The 24,573-nt window shown below is 40.4% G+C and overlaps 2 protein-coding genes across 22 annotated transcripts in view; both read left to right on the top strand.

Annotated features, from left to right (window-relative positions):
* LOC100701774 (NLR family CARD domain-containing protein 3) overlaps nt 1-24,573 on the top strand; it is a 78,788-nt gene that overhangs the window by 21,885 nt on the left and 32,330 nt on the right. The gene's annotated exons all lie outside the window — the stretch shown is intronic.
* Nucleotides 1-24,573, top strand: part of LOC102081515 (uncharacterized) — a 43,956-nt gene that overhangs the window by 7,860 nt on the left and 11,523 nt on the right. For 7 of the 20 annotated variants that reach the window (XM_025903319.1, XM_025903327.1, XM_025903323.1 and 4 more), the window contains exons 2-9: nt 1,749-1,829; nt 6,123-6,498; nt 6,629-8,261; nt 9,371-9,634; nt 17,383-17,838; nt 19,923-20,048; nt 23,208-23,549; nt 24,020-24,466. In XM_025903319.1, coding sequence (XP_025759104.1) covers nt 1,749-1,829; nt 6,123-6,498; nt 6,629-8,261; nt 9,371-9,634; nt 17,383-17,838; nt 19,923-20,048; nt 23,208-23,549; nt 24,020-24,466 — 3,725 coding nt within the window. Of the gene's footprint in view, nt 1-1,748; nt 1,830-6,073; nt 6,499-6,628; nt 8,262-9,370; nt 9,635-17,382; nt 17,839-18,990; nt 19,220-19,922; nt 20,370-23,207; nt 23,550-24,019; nt 24,467-24,573 lie in introns of all 20 variants that reach the window. The other 13 variants (XM_025903325.1, XM_025903335.1, XM_025903320.1 and 10 more) reach the window with 12 other exon arrangements.

The following is a 24,573-nucleotide window of genomic DNA, read 5'->3' on the forward strand; positions in this document are numbered from 1 at the left end:
CACTGTTCCGCCATCTGGGGTTTTGTTCCATGTGTCTATGTATAGGAAGGTGTGTGTGTGTGTGTGTGTGTGTGCGTGGTTGTGGCTGTAGCCAGAAGGCTGGGCTAGTTATCTTTTCTTCAAATTCTTTAATTCTCACTTGCTTTTGCAACTTTGTACTTTTGTGTTACTCACAACAACAACTCCACCTCATTGTTAGTCCATTTAAAAGACTTGATGCTTTTCCTCGACATTTTGTGACATTTTGTGACATTTCAACGTGCCGGAAAGTAAATAAATGGCAGAAATGATGCAGGTCAAATGCCGTTTTCAAATTTATCCGGGCCTGGATAAATTTGAAAATGGCGTATACATCTGAAAACGCTCCGCGTCCACGCTATCATTTTTATTTGTTTTCAGAGTTGTTCATTCACATTGAAATGGCTGAAAACGCTTACGTTCCAGTACTGTGCATGCGTGAAACGCAAGACGATTCGACCTGCCTCATTTCTGTCTATCGTTTATTTACTTTCCGGCTCTTTGAAAGGTTGCGGCAAAATGTTTTGGAAAAGCACTGAGTTTTTTAAATGGACTAACAATAATGTGGAGTTGTTGCTGCGAGTACCACAAAAGTGCAAAGTTGTAAAAGCGACTGAGAATTCTGGAGCATGTACAAACTGATATTAATCTTTAATAGGGCTGTCAAAATTAAGAGCAAACAAAACAACTTCAGTGTAATGCTCTCCGCTATCTTAGTTTAATTGGTCACATAACTGCATCACATGACTAAAATGTGTCATCATTTTCAAAAAGGCTCTGGGTTCGCTGTCCACACCGCGATACGAAATTCTAATGTATCCGCTTTGGAGAGTGTTTTGAAAAAACTGCGTTTTCCTTGACCGAAAACGCAGTCTCAATGTGGATGAAAGGCCAAAACGGAGAGAGAAAGATGCGTTTCCAAACGAAAACTAATTAGTGTGGACGTAGCCTTAAAATGCTTCCTCACATCTGCTTCATGAAAATGAAGGGTTGTAGTGGGAGAAGGTGGTGTGAAATCCTCATAGGTGTGGGGTGAGGAGGGGGTGTTGTGGGTGAACTCTTTGATGTTGGTGATGGCTCTGTGGTTGGGGAGAAAGGGAGGTGGGCGGATGAGTGTCCAAGGTTTCTGTATTGTTGGGGCTGGTGGAGGTGCAAAGGCTGCTTGATGGCTCATAAAACGGCAGTAAAAGTCATTGAGGGTGTTGGCCAAGAGCAAGTCGTCAGTGGAGTGGGGGCTTGTAGTTAGTAATCCTCCTAAAATTTGAGTCATTCTCTGAGATCTGCTGCTGCATCTTCTCAGAGTGCTGATGTTTAGCAATGTCCACTTCTTTACTTCTACTGTACTTGGCTTCTCTGTAGCAGTCCCTGTCTCCGCTTCTAAACGCCTTTCTCATTTCTAACCACAGCTGTTTGAGTTTAGGAGTAAACTAAGGTTTGCCATTATTATAACTCACCCTGGCACAATGCAGAAGTGGATATAGGAGGTGACAGTGTCCGTAAACTCATCCAAGCTGTTAGAAGCAGGCCTCGTGGTATACCATGGTGCTACATGGTAACCATTTCTGCAAATGCTTAATTTTATAATTTTGCAGGTGACACAACAAATCTAGTCATTTATAACCTTTGCACTAAAGCTTATCTGCTGTTTGGTTTTTGGTCACACAGTGGAAGCTATGCATTATGATGTTTGTCCTTCATTTTTGTTAAATTTGTTTATCATTTGTTTTCAGAAAAAAAATGTGATGTGCAAATATGAGGACCTGGGAGCCTTCTGGTTGGACACAACCATCTTCACTTTTACTTGGTCAATGGTAAGCTGAAAAAGCTTTGAATACAGGATTTCAAAGGATTTTTAGATTTTTAAAATCTATTTTTTTTAATTTCTGCATTTTAGATCAAAATGTCAGAATTTAAAATTCCAGCCTAGATGTCCAATACCATGAATGTGGTTGTATATATTACATATACAGACAAGAATCTTGTTTTTACTAGAGTAGACCTACATGAAAAAGAATACACATAGATTATTGTATTTAATGCAGCTCAATGAAACAACACTACTTTAAAAAGTATATCCAATTCAGTAAAGCCTGTTTTTGGATCAGTAGTCTGTAGTTAGAGAACATGCATGCCCTCTCCTCTGGAAACATGCACATGCTGGCAGGTTAATAACCATAAAGAAGCAAAACAAAAAAGAAGGAAGAGCAGCTCCACTGTTTTGTCTCAAAATCTCCCAGTTGTGCGTTCCAAGGTTTGGAGTTGATATAAACTCAGCTTAAAGCATGAAAGGTTTAAAAATTAGAGGTGAGATGAATGTGGTTTATAAAAAAATATAACATGAATTTGGAGTAAATTTCCAACATGTGCGGAGGTCTTCCTAAACGATGTCTGAGCTATTGTATAACACAGTGGTCCCCAACCCCCGGGCCGTAAACTGGTACCGGTCCGTGAGTCGTTTGCTACCGGGCCGCGAGAGCTGAGGCTCGTATCCGGCCACAAAGAAAAAAATAATAACTTACATTATTTCCGTTTTATTTGTTATCCAACTCTCAACAGTGTTTTATTTTGAAAATGACTGAATTCTCTCAGTTACTTCCGTCTATGACTCACTCTTGACCCATGTCAAGATACATTAATTAACGCTAATATAAAACTTACAAGCTAGCAAAATGAGTAAAAAACAGACGTCTTTGGAAGGTTTCTTTGCAAAGGGAAAAAGTCCCAGTGAGGAGACAAAAGAAGAGTCTATGACAGCCACTAAGAAAAATAAAGCTTCATTTAAAAGACAATACCAAAAGATCTACTTGAAATATGGATTTATCGTGACAGGTGATTCCCACGCACCAAGCCCACTCTGCATAATATGCAGCGACCGCCTCTCCAGTGAGGCAATGACCCGAACGACTCCTGTGCCCAGTCGCTCGAGAAAGAGCCTTCGTTTGTTGAGCTTTCCCGCCATCCACTCGGGGCGAATTTCCCTCCAGATCACGAAGGCTGCCACGTCCACCATGTTGTGGAAAAGAGCCACGGGCCACCGGCGAGTCTTTCTCCTGCAGCTGTACGTGCCTGCCACTTTGTCCAGGTTGTCGACGCCTCCCTTGGTGCGATTATAATGTAGCACCATGGGAGGTTTTCTTTTTGCGCCTTCCTGCGCGAGGACAGTGACGGTGGTGGTGGTGTTGATGTTGTTGGTGTAGCGAGAGCAGGTGGTGAGGAGCAGTACGTTCTTGTTTTTCTTGGCCACGTAGGACAGCACGAGTCGGGCAAGGAGGGGGAGAAGGACATGGAGGGAGCGGCAGAGCCGGGGTCTAACAACACGATCTTGGTGGAGCCCACGGCTTTGTCCTTGAAGGAGAGCAGCTCTCCGGGGATCTCGGATCTGTTTGTATGTGTGGCTTCTTTCTCAAAAGAGCCTGTCGGCGAGTCTGCGAGACGTGAAGAAGTTGTTGCAGGTAACGTTGCGCGGGGGCGTCAGTCCCTCTGTAATGTGCAGGACCACTCGAGCGGCCAGGTTCTTTTCGGGAGGACCTCGCTTGTCGGGTTTGCCGGTGTACACTTGCATTTACCACGTGTAGCTGGAACGGGCACTGCAAGCCACCCATATCTTGATTCCGTACCTCGCCGGTTTGCTGGGGGATGTACTGTCTGAACGGACATCTCCCTGGTAACGACAGAGGGAGTAAGAAGGGAAAGCCGAGACCTTTCAGAAATGGAGGAGACAGAGTTGTTAAAAAAACAAAAAACCCCAAAACAACCTGAATGCTTCCAGGTTGGTCATTGCGATCACCAAGTCCTCTAACTATGGTGGAAAGTATGCCATGAACGAGGACGCTTCGTCTCGCGCCGCAGCCACAACCTTTTCAGTGTTTCCCTCCTCGCAGCTCCGAACGAGGTTGGTCGTGGTGCTCGTCATCGTGGTGGTGGTGGTCGTTGTCCTCGCTGTTGGTGTCCTCCTCTTCGTCATAGTCATCCTCGTCCCCCTCTTTGTAGTCGTCGGTACCCTCGTGCTCTCCGCTGCCGTCGTGTTCGCGATAGTCCTCGGCGTAGCTTTCATGTCGAATGCCTACAGCTTCGTCGTAATTGTCCGCGCCATGTTGGCCGCAATTACAGTCACGATCAAACCGGCTGCCGTCTTCAGGGCAATCACCGTCAACAACACCTAGAGCTCCGCGACCTCACGCTCGGGTTCCTCTTTCAACTGGCCTTTCGAGCCTTCACCCTGGCAATGTTGCGATGGCGTTTCGTAGTCCTCGCCTTGCGGGGCCTGCACACGCACAAGGCCACTTTGCCCGGCAAGGTCCGCCTTGTCGTATCTCTCCGCATCCTCATGCTCGTAGTAGTGCTCTTCCCGGGCAAGGATACGGGCTATTGAGTCCTCTTCTTCTCGGCGGACCGCTATCCCTCGATGGCGAAACGTGTCCGGTCACAGTAGCGGAGCCAAACGTGACGAGGTCCACGAGGGTGTTGCTGTACGTCTTGGCGTTGCACCTCTGTGAGCCTTATTTTTCTACTCCCACGGTGTAGTGCGTGACATTGCCTTCTTTGTTCTACTATGCCTTTCTTGTACTTGTAAATAACAAATGAAAAAAAAAACAATGAAAAAACCCCAAACAATATTGTTACGACTGTGTGCCCCCTCACCCAAACCCAACATACTTAGTACCACCAATCTCCACTCTTATCGTCTCTTCTCACCTGGGGCTGTGTTTCACCGCGGGTATTTCTTTGGAACACGCATATACATACCCCCACACACTAGCTGTCTGTGGAGGACGCAACGCCCCCGCTGTTAAAGGGAGAGGATCAACTGTTGGAAATCACAAATGACGGCGGCCTTAAAGTATGTTCAAGACATTCTGGATAATAATCTGGATATTCTGGATAAAAATAATGGCAGAACACCCCGAGATTGCCACAACAGCACTAAAAACCCTCTTGCCATGTCAAAAATCATATCTGTGTGAAGAAGCTATGAAAACAAAATTGAGGAGCAGACTGAGCATAAGCAACACACTTCGCCCAGGTGGGACCAACTCGCTGCAGAGAAACAAGAACAGGGCTCTCATTGAGTGTTGTGGTAAGTTATAAAAGTACAAGAAAATATATATTTGTTTTGTTGTTGTGTGTCTTATTTTGAAAGAAATATTTACGTGTTACCATAGCAACCAGAGAGCACTAAGAGGCAGAGAGGAGGATGTTACTCTCAATGTTGTTGGAGCATTTCTGGAGGACGCTGTTAATAAAGTTACACAATTACACATTGAATTCGCGTTTAATATTATATTTACAAAATACCAGAGTTTTTGTCTTGGTCAAATCATTTTATTTTGTTGTATTTACCTGCCGGTCCGTTGAAATATTGTCTGACATTAAACCGCACCATGGCGCAAAAAAGGTTGGGGACTACTGGTATAATAAATAAATGAATTAACTAATAAATACGCATTGACAAGAGCATATGACACATGTACATTTAAAGAGATTAATACACAAATCACTAAGACTTGCTGTGTGTTGAGTAAGTAGTGAGGAAACGAGAAAATGCATAGCACTAATCAAAACCAGAGTTACAAGTTTCTTTGAAAACAAAAACAAGAGGACAAGAAAATGAAATCAATAGACAGAAAAAGGGGAGAAGGTTAAAAAAAACTAAAAGTCAAAGACTGAGGATAAATTATCACTACACTTGACACATCAGTTTAAAACAAAGCCTAGCAATGCTAGGATTAAGAGCAAGATCAAAAATAAAACACAGTGGCATAAGCAAGAAATAAAAGTGTGGAAAAGAAAATTCAACTTTTGTCCTTAATTTAAAAAAATAATTTAAAATAAACCAGGTGTGTGTCTCTTTGTTTTAAATACAGTTTTAGTCCCTCCCCTTTTAACCAGCTTGTTTGACACAGGATGTGATCAGTGGCAACATCAATGTAAGATAAATAAGTGTTGGGTGGAGACAATGTGATCAAGTCTGTTTCTTTTAGCATACTTTATATTCCATAGTCAGAATCTTTGAAATGAAATACATTTTGTTTAAATTCATATTTTGCTTGAACAGAAACTACTGAAATCCAGGAAATAAAGGAAAGATGGCTTGTTCTTCTCAGTCAGCAGTGGAGTACGTCAGGAGGGCCAGAACCAACCTGGTGAGAACATTAAAGGGGCTCACTACTGTGATTGTGGAGAATCTGTACCAGAGAGGAGTTTTCTCAGAGGAAGAAGTCAGTAAAATAAACACAGAGAGGGACGACTTTGACAAAAATAGAGGAATTGTGGACACTGTAATAAAAGGGGGGGAAGCAGCTTGCTATGAGTTTCTTAGGATTATTGACATAACAAGAAAGAGATCCACAGAAAGGCCACCATCTTTTCTGGAAAATACAGATTCAAATTCCTCTTCACGAGACAAATTTGACCTGAGCTACTGGATCAGCTGCTTTTCCTTCAAGGAGGACACCAACATGGATGTAACGTATTTACAAGGTATTTTTAAACAAACTGAAGTCTGTTGCATGATTTCATGTGATCACACTCATTTATAATGCAGTATTGCTCAGTGACACATGAGTTAAATCACTAAATTACTTTTTAATTCATTTCTCCTTTCTTTCAGGGCCCAGCCCGTGCCACAGATACCAGCAAAAGCTGAAATCCAAAGCTCAGAAGATTTCAGAAAGATCATGGACCCAAAGTAAAGCAGTCCTGTTCAACAAGGAGACATCTTTGTCGTACTCGTCACTTGTGTTAGACACACAAGGACAGGCTTCAGCATCCAAAATAAAAAAATCAAAGATCAAGAAAAGCAGGAAGGTTCGTACTAAAAAACTAAAGGCCCACATACCTGAGGACAAACAGGAAACTTCCCCCAGTGAACTGCTGAAAACGTATGAAAGAAAAATCCTTTTGGTAGGAAAACCTGGAATTGGGAAAACGGCTGTGGTCCATCAGATGTTGAAACTGTGGTCAGAGAAAGACAACAAGGATATAGATTACATGTTCTACTTTGATATGAGAGAAACACCCAACATCACAGAGGTCCATAAACTGAAGGATCTTCTCTTCTGTAAGTTCAGTGAACCAGATGAAGGCAAAGACAAAGTCTTAGAGGATTTAAAGAATAATGCTGACAGTGTTACTATAATTTTTGATGGAGTGGCAGATGTCCCCTCTTCATCAACCCAGTCTGTAGTGCTGGAGCTCATACAGAAGACTCTTCTACCTGAAGCAAAGATCATCATCACCTGCAGACCAGAGGTGGAGTCAGCAGACTTCCTGTTAGATTGGGACTGTCTCAGAGTGGAAGTGAAAGGCTTCAGTGAACAGGGCATCAGAGAGTACTTATCCAAGAATCTGAGTGAGGAACACTTCAGCAAAGTTTTGTGTAACTTGGAGTTGTTCTCTCTGTGCCATGTCCCCATGTACGCCCTGATGGTGGTTGCCTGCTTTAGTTTTGAAGGCACAGTTTTCTGTCCGCATCCCTGCACAGTTACCGAAATATACCTCAATATCCTCCATTTCTGCAATCAGAGAAATGTTGGAAAGACATCTGAAAATGAAGCCGTCCAGTGCAATGCAATACTATCTTTAGCTGAAGCTGCTTTTTATGCAACAAAAGGAAAAAATGTGAACCTGACATCACTAACCCAGATTGACAGGTGTGCTAATTTGGGCTTTATGAACAAACTTCTAATTCAAGCCGGTCCCGTTCAAAAGAAACCCTTGTGTGCTTTTCTCCACTACACAATTCAGGAGGTTTTTGCAGCTCTGTGGCTCCTGAAGGATCCAGAAAGGATCAGGAGTGTTGTTCAACAGTGTCTCACTGACGACATCAAACACATGAAACATTTGGTTCCTTTTTTGTGTGGACTGTTAAATGAGAAGAACATGGACTTGTTACAATTTCTGTTTACTTCTCAGCATCTCAGAGAAACATCTGGCTGGTTCTTCAAACACTTGGTGACCACCTTTGTAGATTGTAGTGACACTGAGGACTGTGAAATAGACTTGCTGTTCTTATGTCAGTGTCTCTATGAGTCTCAGTCTGCTGAAGCCTGTGTTTATCTTCTGGATAAACTGGACTACTCTCTTGATCTGAGTGGGGAGACTCTCAATCCTCAGCAATGCTATGCCGTGTCCTATATAATCAGCCAGAGTAAGGAGAGGAAAATACAGCTGAACCTGGAGGATACAACAGTATCAAAACAAGGAGTGAGACCATTACTAGGATGTCTGAGCAAACTACAAAGGTAAGTAAGAACATATAGTTTACATGTTTGTAATTTACATGTTTGTAAATCAAAGTACACTTACTCTCCATTTAAAAGATACATGTGTATCTGAGCCTTTCCCTTTTCTCTTGATAAACTCACACATTCATGATTTTTTTAATTACAGCATTCTCACTTGTAGCAACCATTATGGTGGCACCACCATGCTTCACTGATGCTATCAAAACAAAGCTTTGGTCAAATTGTTGTTGTGATTTTGGATGGACCAAAACATGATAGGTCAGAGGTATTCTGTTGGATGTCACATGAGGCCGGGCAACCTAATTAACAAGATGAATATCCCAGAATTATCATTGTATTCAATTATTAAATGAAAAAAAACAACACTTAATAACAAACACTAAACTAAAACAGGCAAACAATTTGGATCTAATAAAACCTAAGCTGAGCAGAAAAAAATGGGAAAACTTTGAAATGATTACAGAAGTAAGAATACTTTTTCAAATTCAGTGGAACACTAACTATCTGTTGATAGATGAAAAATGTTGTGGCAGCAGTGCCGCAGCAGGGAAGGTGGATGCATCTGTAACACCATCGCAATTACGCCTCGCCAGCTTAAGAGTGGTGTAGGGTCCTGTCATGGTGTTGTTGTTGATGTGTGTGGCTGGCAGCAGCAGAGTTGCAGCCCATTGTAAGTGTACAGCAACTGTGTGTGGAAAAAGTAGTTGAATAAAGATGCAACAAACCATGAATGTACACCTGGGTCTGCCGTGGTCATTTACACATGTTAATGTAACTAAAGAAGAGATGGAGCAAGAATCCCAACACCTTATGTACAACATATAAATTGGGAATTCACTGCAATTTATACTTTAAACTGTCTTGAAGCTCTTCTAGCTTTAGCTGATAAAATGCTTTCTGCTGACTTTTAATTCAGTGGCCAAACTAAGGGTAACCAAAAAGGGCAAAATGTAAACTAAAGTTCTGTGCATTAGTCATTAGGCTGTACATGTTAACAGCACACTTGATGAACCGGTTGCAGAGTTGTCTATGTAGACTCTTGCAGTTGTTGCGATCTGATTACTTGTCAATTAATATGAAGCTCTTCAATGAATTTCCAATTGTAGGACTGACTTCTTATCATGGCAGCTGTGGACCATTTGTCTTCTCAGTGAGGTGGAGGTGGATTACATCAGCTTACTTTGCTTTGCTGAAAACCAGCTGCACCTTTCAGTAAACAGTCAAACACAACTCTATGACCGAGCTGGAAAAGTTCTGCAGAAAAGTGCTGAGAAGGTTAAAGTCTGCCTCCACTGGGATCACAGAAGTTCTGTTTACCAATCTGTCAGCAAGTTTCTCTTACTGTGTTTACCCAACATCCACTCACTCAGGTATACTGCTTGTATGCATATTAATCTATTTATAACCTCATACATGTTTCATCTGACTTTACCTTCAAATGTGTCATGCTTACAGAAATTATGCCACTGAATTAAAATACTGACTTTAAATATTTATAAATAACATCTTGGAATCTACAGTTTCTTTCAGTCATCAAAAAATCTCTCAGATCAAAATAAATTCTTGATGAATCTCATCATCGGAGCAGCAGAGAGAGAACAGCAGACAGGAGAGAAGATACTGCAGCTGTTATCATCAGTGTGCAGATACAAAAACAGTCCTCTGACAGAGAAATGGTGTGACTTCCTCATGGACTTGTACTCTTATGAGACCAAAACAGGCTTGAGTGTCCTTCCATCATTACAGTCAGTTTTCCAGTCAGCTCCTGCAGTCTGGTCCATAAACCTCTCAGAGAGAAAGACCTCCATCCTCCTGGAAGTGCTGAGACTCCAACCAGAGAAGAAACAAGTGGAGCTGACAGGCTGCTCACATGAAGAGAGTGAAGTGAGGAGTTTCCTGCAGTGTCTGCCTTATATCTCACAGCTCAGGTAAATGAAATCTTCTTCACATGATTGTATCAGGAAGTATTGGAATTTAAATAAAAAACATTTTGACAAATTTTATTTTATATTTACAATTTGAAATGTTAAATATTCTGGTGATCTTCCTTTTTCATCAGTTTTATATTTGAATTGTGAGGATTCAACAAGAATGAATCATGTTTCAGTTTTGTTTTTGCTGCTGTTATATTTGATCGACTCTTTCAGTTTCTTGTTGTCATTAAACTGAAAATCATTTTAAATGACAGGAAACAGATTTTCACAGTTAGCTGTGTTTGACTGCAGTGAACTTTACTGAGCATGATGATCATGTTAGCAGCTCTACAGTGAGCAACAAGTGAAGACTTCAGACAGCAGAGAGTCTTCATCACTTTGTGTCTCCACCTGCAGATGTAGAACAAGTGTGATTTCCACGTGTGTGATGTGAGCAGCAGGTGAAGCTGCTGTTGTACAAGATATGAAGTGTAGATGTTGTTGTTCCACTCTGTGTGTTTCTATATTGTTGATATTTAGTGTTTTACTGCTAACACTTTATAATAGCTACACACACTTAAGCATTGATGAGGTATTAGTTAATACTGATTTCATCATTTACAAAGCATTACTCCTCCTTAGTATGTCATTCATAAACATGGATATAAAAGTATTGCTTAATAAGCTCATATAAAACATGTTTAATGTAGAGCTGGGCGATATAAGATTTTTTCATATCACGATATGTTTTTTTCATTTCAGGCGATAACGATATATATCACGATATAAGCCAAATAACTATATTTGTAAGATTTAAATGTGCCGTTGCTCACAAGTAAAATGTGAAATAATCAGCAGCTTGTTTTGATTTAAATATTTATTTCCCATAATAAGTTCAACAGGGCAGATGTACTTAAGGAACATGAGACTTTTTCAGATAAATAAAGGCAAATATTGCAAACTACACAAAACGCAGCCGCTAAAGCGTTTAAGTTTCAAAATAGAACAAACAAAACAGACTACTAAATTGTCAATTCCACTTAGAAACAAAATATTAATTCTAAAAATACATCTTAGTTTGTTTTGCAGAAGAACAGACAAAATTGACTAACTTTTGTCAATATCAAATAAACTGAGAACTAAAAGGAAATTCTCAATCTCTCCTTGTTGTATAGCTTAGCTTTTCAAACAGTTTTAACAGTTACTTTAGTCTGACAAAAGCCGAATGACGAATTAGCGCTTTCAGTTCAAATTGATCAACAAATCGATTTACTCTGCCTTACAGAAACCTGGTTGCAGCAGGATGATTATGTTAGTTTAAATGAATCAGCACCCCCGAGTCATTCTAACTACCAGAAACCTCGAAGCACAGGCTGAGGGGGCGGTGTGGCAGCAATTTTTCACACCAGCCTATTAATTAACGAAAGACCAAGACAGACTTTTAATTCATTTGAAAGCCTGATGCTTAGCCTCGTCCACCCCAGCTGTAAAACTCAGAAACCAGTCTTACTTGTTATCATATATTGTCCACCTGGGCCTTACACAGAGTTTCTCTCTGATTTCTCAGACTTTTTATCTGATTTAGTGCTCAGCTCAGATAAAATAATTATTGTGGGTGATTTTAACATCCATGTAGATGCTAAAAATGACAGCCTCAACATGGCATTTAATCTGTTATTAGACTCAATTGGCTTCTCTCAAAATGTAAAAGAACCCACCCACCACTTTAATCACACTCTAGATCTTGTTTTAACATATGGCATAGAAACTGAACATTTAACAGTGTTTCCTGAAAACCCTCTGCTGTCTGATCATTTCCTGATAACATTTACATTTACAATAATTGATTACACAGCAGTGGAGAGTAGACTTTATCACAGTAGATGTCTTTCTGAAAGAGCTGTAACTAAGTTTAAGAATATAATCCACCCACTGTTATCATCTTCAATGCCCTGTACCAACATAGAGCAGAGCAGCTACCTGAACGCTACTCCAACAGAGGTCGATTATCTTGTTAATAATTTTACCTTCTCACTACGTACGACTCTGGATACTGTAGCTCCTGTGAAAACTAAGGTCTCAAATCCGAAGTACCTGACTCCGTGGTATAATTCTCAAACACGTAGCCTAAAGCAGATAACTCGTAAGCTGGAGAGGAAATGGCGTGTCACAAATTTAGAGGATCATCATTTAGCCTGGAGAAATAGTTTGCTGCTTTATAAGAAAGCCCTCCGCAAAGCCAGAACATCTTACTATTCATCACTGATTGAAGAAAATAAGAACCCCAGGTTTCTCTTCAGCACTGTAGCCAGGCTGACAAAAAGTCAGAGCTCTACTGAGCCAACAATCCCTTTAACGCTAACTAGTAATGATTTCATGAACTTCTTCACAAATAAAATTCTTATCATTAGAGAAAAAATTACCAATAATCATCCCACAGATGTAATATTATCTACAGCTACTCTTAGTACCATCGATGTTAAGTTAGACTCTTTTTCTCCAATTGATCTTTCTGAGTTAACTTCAATAATTACTTCCTCCAAACCATCAACGTGTCTTTTAGACCCCATTCCTACAAAACTGCTCAAAGAAGTCCTGCCATTAATTAATTCTTCGATCTTAAATATGATCAACCTATCTCTAATAATCGGCTATGTACCACAGGCCTTCAAGGTGGCTGTAGTTAAACCTTTACTCAAAAAGCCATCTCTAGACCCAGCTGTCTTAGCTAAGTACAGGCCAATCTCCAACCTTCCTTTCATATCAAAAATCCTTGAAAGAGTAGTTGTCAAACAGCTAACAGATCATCTGCAGAGGAATGGCTTATTTGAAGAGTTTCAGTCAGGTTTCAGAGCTCATCACAGCACAGAAACAGCTTTAGTGAAGGTTACAAATGATCTTCTTATGGCCTATGACAGTGGACTCATCTCTGTGCTTGTCCTGCTAGACCTTAGTGCTGCGTTTGATACTGTTGACCATAATATCCTATTAGAGCGATTAGAACATGCTGTAGGTATTAAAGGTACTGTACTGCAGTGGTTTGTATCATATCTATCTAATAGACTCCAATTTGTGCATGTAAATGGAGAGTCCTCTTCACACACTAAGGTCAATTATGGTGTTGCACAGGGTTCAGTGCTAGGACCAATTCTATTTACATTATACATGCTTCCCTTAGGCAGCATCATTAGAAGACATAGCATAAATTTTCACTGCTATGCAGATGACACGCAGCTCTATCTATCCATGAAGCCAGGTAACACACACCAATTAGTTAAACTGCAGGAATGTCTTAAAGACATAAAGAGCTGGATGGCCGCTAACTTTCTGCTTCTTAATTCAGATAAAACTGAGGTTATTGTACTCGGCCCTGAAAACCTTAGAAATATGGTATCTAACCAGATTCTGACTCTGGATGGCATTACCTTGGCCTCCAGTAATGCTGTGAGGAACCTTGGAGTCATTTTTGACCAGGACATGTCCTTCAATGCACATATTAAACAAATATGTAAGACTGCTTTCTTCCATTTGCGCAACATCTCTAAAATTAGAAATATCCTGTCTCAGAGTGACGCCTAAAAACTAGTTCATGCATTCATTACTTCCAGGCTGGACTACTGTAATTCTTTATTATCAGGATGTCCTAAAAACTCGCTGAAAAGTCTTCAGCTAATCCAAAATGCTGCAGCAAGAGTCCTGACAGGGACTAGAAAGAGAGAGCATATTTCTCCTGTTTTGGCTTCCCTTCATTGGCTTCCTGTTAAATCCAGAATTGAATTCAAAATCCTGCTCCTCACATACAAGGTCTTAAATAATCAGGCCCCATCTTATCTTAATGACCTTGTAGTACCATATCACCCTATTAGAGGACTTCGCTCTCGCACTGCAGGCCTACTTGCTGTTCCTAGAGTATTTAAAAGTAGAATGGGAGGCAGAGCCTTCAGTTTTCAGGCCCCTCTTCTGTGGAACCAACTTCCAGTTTGGATTCGGGAGACAGACACTATCTCTACTTTCAAGATTAGGCTTAAAACTTTCCTTTTTGCTAAAGCATATAGTTAGGGCTGGACCAGGTGACCCTGAATCCTCCCTTAGTTATGCTGCAATAGACGTAGGCTGCCGGGGATTCCCATGATGCATTGAGTTTTTCCTTTCCAGTCACCTTTCTCACTCAGTATGTGTTAATAGACCTCTCTGCATTGAATCATATCTGTTATTAACCTCTGTCTCTCTTCCACAGCATGTCTTTATCCTGTTTTCCTTCTTTCACCCCAACCGGTCGCAGCAGATGGCCCCGCCCCTCCCTGAGCCTGGTTCTGCCGGAGGTTTCTTCCTGTTAAAAGGGAACTTTTCCTCCCCACTGTCACCAAAGTGCTTGCTCATAGGGGGTCATATGATTGTTGGGTTTTTCTCTGTACCTATGAAGCGCCTTGAGGTGACTTTTGTTGTGATTTGCCGCTATATAAATAAAATTGAATTGAATTGAATTGAATTCAGTCAGAGATTGAGCATGCACCGGTTTATTGTATTTCCAGACTTGCTTTCGGCACAATTTACAGTGCGCGCTACTCTGTTTTTTGTCAGACTTGAAATAGCCGAAATACCTTCACACTACGGAACTTCTATGGCCCTTCCGTTCGACAGTCTCTCCGGCATTGGAACCATCATCTGTTTTCTCTTCAGCAACCTTCGCTCACGCTCTCGGTTGATTTTTCTCTAGTTGGCACACTCATTTCCTCCATTACCCGGGCGGCACGGCTGGCTGCTTCCCAAACAAATACACATGTGCGCCTTGGCACTTGTGCTGTACGTAACAAGTCACGTGACGTGACGCTGCAGCTGTGATTATTTCGGCTCTGCGCTACTTAATTTGGATTGGCTGATCTTCTTTTTTTTTTTAAGAGGACAAGAGAGATGAGGCCTATCACAATAGTTTAATTTTTCTATCGAGAAAAAGTTATTTCGCAATACATATCGTTATCGTTCTATCGCCCAGCTCTAGTTTAATGACAGCAGTTTGATACTTTTTCAATGATGGATTAAGAATCTAAAGTTTTACATGTATCACAGATATTCCTGGTTAATTCAGGCAGTTACTGGTTGTTAGTGAAGTATCTTGTGTGAGCTGGTCTAAAGTGAGGCCCATCCATGCCTCACAAAGCATTTATCAAATAAAGTGAAAGGTCAGCAGGACCTGGAGACTCCAACCAGTCTCAGCTGTCTTCATGACAGAAAAAGGAAAAAGCACAAAGTGATACAGAACATACAAATATTGATCACAAGATGCAAACATAACTCACTGAAGGTTTGCAGAATATTAAATGTGAGCAGGACCAGAGTCTGAGTTTGTTTGAGGGTTTAAGAGAGAAAGAGACTCACTGAGCAGCTGCAGCCACAGAGAACTTTAACTTCAATGTATCGAAACTTCTTCTTTAAAATCAAATATGAATGAAGTGATCAGAAAACACTAGTGAATATTTCACAGAGCGTCACAGACAAGTGTAAACAGCACAAACACAGTGTTGATGTTGAAGTGATCAAAGCTACTTTAGGCTGCTCCCTCATCACAAGGAGTCACCTGATGATGCAGGAAAATGTCTCTGGGATGTTGAAGAGTTTGGAAGTTCTTTAGTTGGTTCCTCAGGTTCAACTTTCCTCTGGTTTGTAGTCAGTTAGTTTTAGTAAACAGGTCAGCGTCCAGTCAGGTTCACTTCCAAAGAGCTCCTGAATGAAACACATCAGTTAAGCTGTTTGGTGCTGTGCTTTCACACAGGTGAACTCAGGTGGATGATGAAAGAAAAGGGCGTGGCCTCCTCGTGTGTCACAGTGAAAACTTAGAGCAGCTGCTCAGGCTAAGGAGGTGATCAGGTTCAGAGGTGGCTCGCCATCTCCTTCATCATGGAGAATCCAAAGCAAACAGCATTTCCTGTAACATCAAACATTAGCCTGTATAACACAGAGATGTTACTGCATTCAATCAATAAATACCAGGATTCAGTGACCATAACCAATATAACTCTCAACATACTCAGAAATACATGAATTAGTACAACACTGTATCACAGCTGTTCTCACACAGAGTATTCTACCTTTTTACAGCGCAGGAAATAATTATTTGATCCTCTTCTCAATTTATAAGTTTGCTGACTTACAAAGAAATAAACAGTCTCTGATTTTTATCACAGTTTCATTTTACTGAAGATAGAAAATCAACCAAAGATCCAGATTAAACACTAGTGGTGCAACGGATCAAAAATCTCACGGTTTGGATCGGATCACGGTTTTAAGTCACGGATCGGATCAATTTTCGGATCAGCGAAAAAAAAAACTAAAAAATTAACATTTACTTATTAAAGTATTTTTTGCCTGTTAAAAACATTCAACTCAAGACTCATTCCATGCAATTATATAAAAACAAATTATGGTACAATATAGGGCAGTATAGGGCTTTCTATCTACCACTCAATGCAATTCAATTCAATTTTATTTATAAAGCGCCAAATCACAACAACAGCTTTATATTGTAAGGTAGACCCTACAGTAATACATACCGCTCATTATATCGCACTCCGCTGTGATATAATGAGCTGTCACGGTCATGTAGCTTTCCGTTGCCCTGGAGGTCCACCCATTAGTAGTTAGGGCAACAGAAGATGCCTGGGACAGTTCAGCCATAACTTTAAACTTTTCCTGCTCATTAATGCTTGGAACGATCTTGCCACTAAAGTGGACGCACAATGGGATATCATAGCATGGCTCAAGCACGTTCATCACAGTTTAAACCCCTCGTTTTGCACAACAGAATACGGCCTCCCGTCTGCAGCTAAATACCCCAATAGCTTTTGTAATAACTTTAGCCCGGTCGGATTGGGCAGCAAAGTCCGGCTTAAATACCGCAAACTCCTCTGCTCCTCCACTTGGACCGCTACCGCTGGCCATAACTATGGCTTACCACGCGCACTATACACGTACTTTTTTTTCCCTTCTTTTTCGAATCTTCGGATCACGTGCGTGCCGAACCGTGGAGTGGGATCGGTTCGGATTACGGATAAACCATGATCTGTTGCAACACTATTAAACACACAAACATTACAAAGTGATTTGTGTGTCACTGAGTGAAATAAGTATTTGATCCATCAGTAGTGTTTGGTTGTTTTTATGCAGCTGAGATGAAATCATCACTAAATGTTTCCTTCTTATTGTTCCAGTGTTGATACAAAGACATCAGATGAAGACAGAACAAAGTTCTTTGTGAATCTGTTCTGTGCAGCAGCAGAGAGAGAACAGCAGACAGGAGAGAAGATACTGGAGCTGTTATCATCAGTGTGCACATATCAAACATTCCCTTTTAATGAGAGATGCAAGGATGATGACGATGACCATGATATGAAGAAACGTCAGTGTGATCTCCTCCTGGATCTGTACTCCAAAGTGAAGGACTGTGAGGCTAAAACAGGCTTGAGTGTCCTTCCATCATTACAGTCAGTTTTCCAGTCAGCTCCTGCAGTCTGGTTCATAAACCTCTCAGAGAGAAAGACCTCCATCCTTCTGGAAGTGCTGAAACTCCAACCAGAGAAGAAACAAGTGGAGCTGACACAGTACACTCATAAAAAGAGTAAAATTAGGAGTTTCCTGCAGTGTCTGCCTTATATCTCACAGCTCAGGTAAATGAAATCTTCTTCACATGAGTCAAATATCTGTAAGAAAAGATGTGCTGTGAAAAGAAGTGATGGAAATATTTGAAGCTCCTTAAATGGTAAAGTGATGATTTTGTGTTGTGCTATTTGTTTGTCATCAGCATCATATTTGTGACTTTATCTACATGGATCATATTGTAAATGTATTCAGACTCTGTCATATTTCAGAGGGAAACGTGCTCAGTACACCACTGTGTTTCACTGACTTGTTCAGCTGTTTGTTGCTATGAAGTTTCATATTTTCTATAAATCTCAGATGAAACAGGATCTAAAATAAGAAGTTCTCATCAGAAAGGTTGAATTTGATTTAGATCTGATAGATGTAGAAATGAATTGATTTCATGTTAAATTCAATAAGTTGATGTAAGTTGTGTGAATGAAGGTGAGCATGTGACTGAGCTCATGCAGCAGAGAGGAGAGTGTTGGAGTGCACACATGTGTTTGATGGAAACTTGTTTGACCTGCAGCAGAATCATGAAATGATGTGAAGAAGAAGAAGAACGTAGCTCAGTGCTGACAAGTCAGTCCTGTTTAAAGCTGCTCTTAAAACAACAACAACGTGACATCAAATGTTTAAAGTCAAAGTTCAAACTGTTTGTGGCTTTTGGAAAATGAGAGCAGCTTCAAAATCAAAGCAGCTGTGAACCATCTCTATGCTGCAGTGATACAGCCAGAAACATCCTTTACACCTGAATCCATCATCGCCATGGAAACAACATGAAAGCAAACTCAATGAGTCCTTCAGTGAGTAACTCAGTAAATGAATGAGTTACATGAAGCTGCACTTTATTTCCTGACTTTGTTGAACTTTACTGAGCATGATGATGATGATGATGATGGTAGCAGCTCTATAGTGAGCAGCAGATGAAGATTTCAGACAGCAGAGAGTCGTCATCACTTTGTGTGTCCACCTGCAGATGTAGCAGATGTGTTAGAGCAGGATGAGTGTTTGTGTTGTAAGAATGTAAAACAGTGTTCAGCTGCTGTGATGGAAGATGTGTTTAACATGGAGCTTCATTATGTACAGGAAGGACAAGATGGAGTCCATCAGTAGTGTGTGGTTGTTTTTATGCAGCTCACATCAAATCATCACTAAATGTTTCCTTCTTATTGTTCCAGTGTTTATTTTGAGGATCCAGATGAAGAAATCAGGTTCTTTGTGAATCTGTTCTGTGCAGCAGCAGAGAGAGAACAGCAGACAGGAGAGACGATACTGGAGCTGTTATCATCAGTGTGCACATATCAAACATTCCCTGTTAATGAGAAAGACATGGATGATGACAATGACGATGACGACGATGATATGAAGAAACGTCAGTGTGATCACCTCCTTGATCTGTACTCCAAAGTGAAAGACTGTGAGACTAAAACAGGCTTGAGTGTCCTTCCATCATTACAGTCAGTTTTCCAGTCAGCTCCTGCAGTCTGGTCCATAAACCTCTCAGAGAGAACGACCTCCATCCTCCTGGAAGTGCTGAAACTCCAACCAGAGAAGAAACAAGTGGAGCTGACACAGTACACTCATAAAAAGAGTAAAATTAGGAGTTTCCTGCAGTGTCTGCCTTATATCTCACAGCTCAGGTAAATGAAATGTTCTTCACATGATTAAATCTGCATAAGACAAGATGCTCCCTGAAATCAACAATAGAAAATGTTTCCATTTTCGAAGATAAAAGTGTGGAGTACACATAATTTATTATTTGAGTTATTTAACTGATTAGTAAGAACAGTCTAGCTCAGTAACAACAACACTGTCATGTTGTAATGCTGTAAAAAATAGTTTTTTAAAGTTTTGAAAACCACAAGTTAAAACCGATGTTGCTTTTTAGAATATCTCACCCTTTCACAATAAAAAAGCAAAAAAACAAATCTGTTCCGATAGAGCTGAACTAGCATCCTTTTCAGTTTACTGTAATAACACATGAAGATGTGCAGAATAAGTGTGATTTCCACGTGTGCGATCAACATATTTAAAACATCAGTAGTGTGTGATTGTTTTTATGCAGCTCAGTTAAAAATCATCACTAAATGTTTCCTTCTTATTGTTCCAGTGTTGATAGTTTGGGGCCACGTCTTCATGAAGCAGTCAGGTTCTTTGTGAATCTGTTCTGTGCAGCAGCAGAGAGAGAACAGCAGACAGGAGAGAAGATACTGGAGCTGTTATCATCAGTGTGCACATATCAAACATTCCCCTATGGGAACATAAACTTGAGTGATTATGGAAAAAAGTGTCAAAGTGACTTCCTGCTGGATCTGTACTCCAAAGTGAAGGACTGTGAGGCTAAAACAGGCTTGAGTGTCCTTCCATCATTACAGTCAGTTTTCCAGTCAGCTCCTGCAGTCTGGTTCATAAACCTCTCAGAGAGAACGACCTCCATCCTCCTGGAAGTGCTGAAACTCCAACCAGAGAAGAAACAAGTGGAGCTGACACAGTACACTCATAAAAAGAGTAAAATTAGGAGTTTCCTGCAGTGTCTGCCTTATATCTCACAGCTCAGGTAAATGAAATCTTCTTCACATGAGTCAAATATCTGTAAGAAAAGATGTGCTGTGAAAAGAAGTGATGGAAATATTTGAGGCTCCATAATTGTAAACTGATGATTTTGTCTTGTGCTATTTGTTTGTCATCAGCATCATATTTGTGACTTTATCTACATGGATCATATTGTAAATGTATTCAGACTCTGTCATATTTCAGAGGGAAACGTGCTCAGTACACCACTGTGTTTCACTGACTTGTTCAGCTGTTTGTTGCTATGAAGTTTCATATTTTCTATAAATCTCAGATGAAACAGGATCTAAAATAAGAAGTTCTCATCAGAAAGGTTGAATTTTATTTAGATCTGATAGATGTAGAAATGAATTGATTTCATGTTAAATTCAATAAGTTGATGTAAGTTGTGTGAATGAAGGTGAGCATGTGACTGAGCTCATGCAGCAGAGAGGAGAGTGTTGGAGTGCACACATGTGTTTGATGGAAACTTGTTTGACCTGCAGCAGAATCATGAAATGATGTGAAGAAGAAGAAGAACGTAGCTCAGTGCTGACAAGTCAGTCCTGTTTAAAGCTGCTCTTAAAACAACAACAACGTGACATCAAATGTTTAAAGTCAAAGTTCAAACTGTTTGTGGCTTTTGGAAAATGAGAGCAGCTTCAAAATCAAAGCAGCTGTGAACCATCTCTATGCTGCAGTGATACAGCCAGAAACATCCTTTACACCTGAATCCATCATCGCCATGGAAACAACATGAAAGCAAACTCAATGAGTCCTTCAGTGAGTAACTCAGTAAATGAATGAGTTACATGAAGCTGCACTTTATCTCCTGACTTTGTTGAACTTTACTGAGCATGATGATGATGATGATGGTAGCAGCTCTATAGTGAGCAGCAGATGAAGATTTCAGACAGCAGAGAGTCTTCATCACTTTGTGTGTCCACCTGCAGATGTAGCAGATGTGTTAGAGCAGGATGAGTGTTTGTGTTGTACGAGTGTAAAACAGTGCTCAGCTGCTCTGATGGAAGATGTGTTTAACATGGAGCTTCATTATGTACAGGAAGGACAAGATGGAGTCCATCAGTAGTGTGTGGTTGTTTTTATGCAGCTCACATCAAATCATCACTAAATGTTTCCTTCTTATTGTTCCAGTGTTTATTTTGAGGATCCAGATGAAGAAATCAGGTTCTTTGTGAATCTGTTCTGTGCAGCAGCAGAGAGAGAACAGCAGACAGGAGAGACGATACTGGAGCTGTTATCATCAGTGTGCATATTTAACATGTTCCCTTTTAATGGCTATGATGATGATTTGGACAAATATCGGTGTGATCTCCTCCTGGATCTGTACTCCAAAGTGAAGGACTGTGAGACTAAAACAGGCTTGAGTGTCCTTCCATCATTACAGTCAGTTTTCCAGTCAGCTCCTGCAGTCTGGTCCATAAACCTCTCAGAGAGAAAGACCTCCATCCTCCTGGAAGTGCTGAAAATCCAACCAGAGAAGAAACAAGTGGAGCTGACAGACTGCTCACATGAAGAGAGTGAAGTGAGGAGTTTCCTGCAGTGTCTGCCTTATATCTCACAGCTCAGGTAAATGAAATGTTCTTCACATGAGTCAAATATCTGTAAGAAAAGATGTGCTGTGAAAAGAAGTGATGGAAATATTTGAAGCTCTATAAATGGTAAAGTGATGATTTTGTGTTGTGCTATTTGTTTGTCATCAGCATCATATTTGTGACTTTATCTACATGGATCATATTGTAAATGTATTCAGACTCTGTCATATTTCAGAGGGAAACGTGCTCAGTACACCACTGTGTTTCACTGACTTGTTCAGCTGTTTGTTGCTATGAAGTTTCATATTTTCTATAAATCTCAGATGAAACAGGATCTAAAATAAGAAGTTCTCATCAGAAAGGTTAGATTTGATTTAGATGTGATAGATGTACAAATGAATTGATTTCATGTTAAATTCAATAAGTTGATGTAAGTTGTGTGAATGAAGGTGAGCATGTGACTGAGCTCATGCAGCAGAGAGGAGAGTGTTGGAGTGCACACACGTGTTTGATGGAAACTTGTTTGACCTGCAGCAGAATCATGAAATGATGTGAAGAAGAAGAAGAACGTAGCTCAGTGCTGACAAGTCAGTCCTGTTTAAAGCTGCTCTTAAAACAACAACAACGTGACATCAAATGTTTAAAGTCAAAGTTCAAACTGTTTGTGGCTTTTTGAAAATCAAAGCAGCTGTGAACCATCTCTATGCTGCAGTGATACAGCCAGAAACATCCTTTACACCTGAATCCATCATCGCCATGGAAACAACATGAAAGCAAACTCAATGAGTCCTTCAGTGAGTAACTCAGTAAATGAATGAGTTACATGAAGCTGCACTTTATCTCCTGACTTTGTCGAACTTTACTGAGCATGATGATGATGATGATGATGGTAGCAGCTCTATAGTGAGCAGCAGATGAAGATTTCAGACAGCAGAGAGTCTTCATCACTTTGTGTGTCCACCTGCAGATGTAGCAGATGTGTTAGAGCAGGATGAGTGTTTGTGTTGTAAGAGTGTAAAACAGTGTTCAGCTGCTGTGATGGAAGATGTGTTTAACATGGAGCTTCATTATGTACAGGAAGGACAAGATGGAGTCCATCAGTAGTGTGTGGTTGTTTTTATGCAGCTCACATCAAATCATCACTAAATGTTTCCTTCTTATTGTTCCAGTGTTTATTTTGAGGATCCAGATGAAGAAATCAGGTTCTTTGTGAATCTGTTCTGTGCAGCAGCAGAGAGAGAACAGCAGACAGGAGAGACGATACTGGAGCTGTTATCATCAGTGTGCACATATCAAACATTCCCTGTTAATGAGAAAGACATGGATGATGACAATGACGATGACGACGATGATATGAAGAAACGTCAGTGTGATCACCTCCTTGATCTGTACTCCAAAGTGAAGGACTGTGAGACTAAAACAGGCTTGAGTGTCCTTCCATCATTACAGTCAGTTTTCCAGTCAGCTCCTGCAGTCTGGTCCATAAACCTCTCAGAGAGAACGACCTCCATCCTCCTGGAAGTGCTGAAACTCCAACCAGAGAAGAAACAAGTGGAGCTGACACAGTACACTCATAAAAAGAGTAAAATTAGGAGTTTCCTGCAGTGTCTGCCTTATATCTCACAGCTCAGGTAAATGAAATGTTCTTCACATGATTAAATCTGCATAAGACAAGATGCTCCCTGAAATCAACAATAGAAAATGTTTCCATTTTCGAAGATAAAAGTGTGGAGTACACATAATTTATTATTTGAGTTATTTAACTGATTAGTAAGAACAGTCTAGCTCAGTAACAACAACACTGTCATGTTGTAATGCTGTAAAAAATAGTTTTTTAAAGTTTTGAAAACCACAAGTTAAAACTGGCGTCGCTTTTTAGAATATCTCACCCTTTCACAATAAAAAAGCAAAAAAACAAATCTGTTCCGATAGAGCTGAACTAGCATCCTTTTCAGTTTACTGTAATAACACATGAAGATGTGCAGAATAAGTGTGATTTCCACGTGTGCGATCAACATATTTAAAACATCAGTAGTGTGTGATTGTTTTTATGCAGCTCAGTTAAAAATCATCACTAAATGTTTCCTTCTTATTGTTCCAGTGTTGATAGTTTGGGGCCACGTCTTCATGAAGCAGTCAGGTTCTTTGTGAATCTGTTCTGTGCAGCAGCAGAGAGAGAACAGCAGACAGGAGAGAAGATACTGGAGCTGTTATCATCAGTGTGCCGATGTCACAATTTCCCCTATGTTAACACAAACTTGACTGATTATGGAAAGAAATGTCAGTCTGATTTCCTGCTGGATCTGTACTCCAAAGTGAAGGACTGTGAGTCTAAAACAGGCTTGAGTGTCCTTCCATCATTACAGTCAGTTTTCCAGTCAGCTCCTGCAGTCTGGTCCATAAACCTCTCAGAGAGAAAGACCTCCATCCTCCTGGAAGTGCTGAAACTCCAACCAGAGAAGAAACAAGTGGAGCTGACACAGTACACTCATAAAAAGAGTAAAATTAGGAGTTTCCTGCAGTGTCTGCCTTATATCTCACAGCTCAGGTAAATGAAATCTTCTTCACATGATTGTATCAGGAAATATTGGAATTTAAATAAAAGCATTTTGACAAATTTTATTTTATATTTAAAATTTGAAATGTTAAATATTC

Source organism: Oreochromis niloticus, linkage group LG23 (assembly GCF_001858045.2).
Source record: "Oreochromis niloticus isolate F11D_XX linkage group LG23, O_niloticus_UMD_NMBU, whole genome shotgun sequence".
NCBI lineage: Eukaryota > Metazoa > Chordata > Actinopteri > Cichliformes > Cichlidae > Oreochromis > Oreochromis niloticus.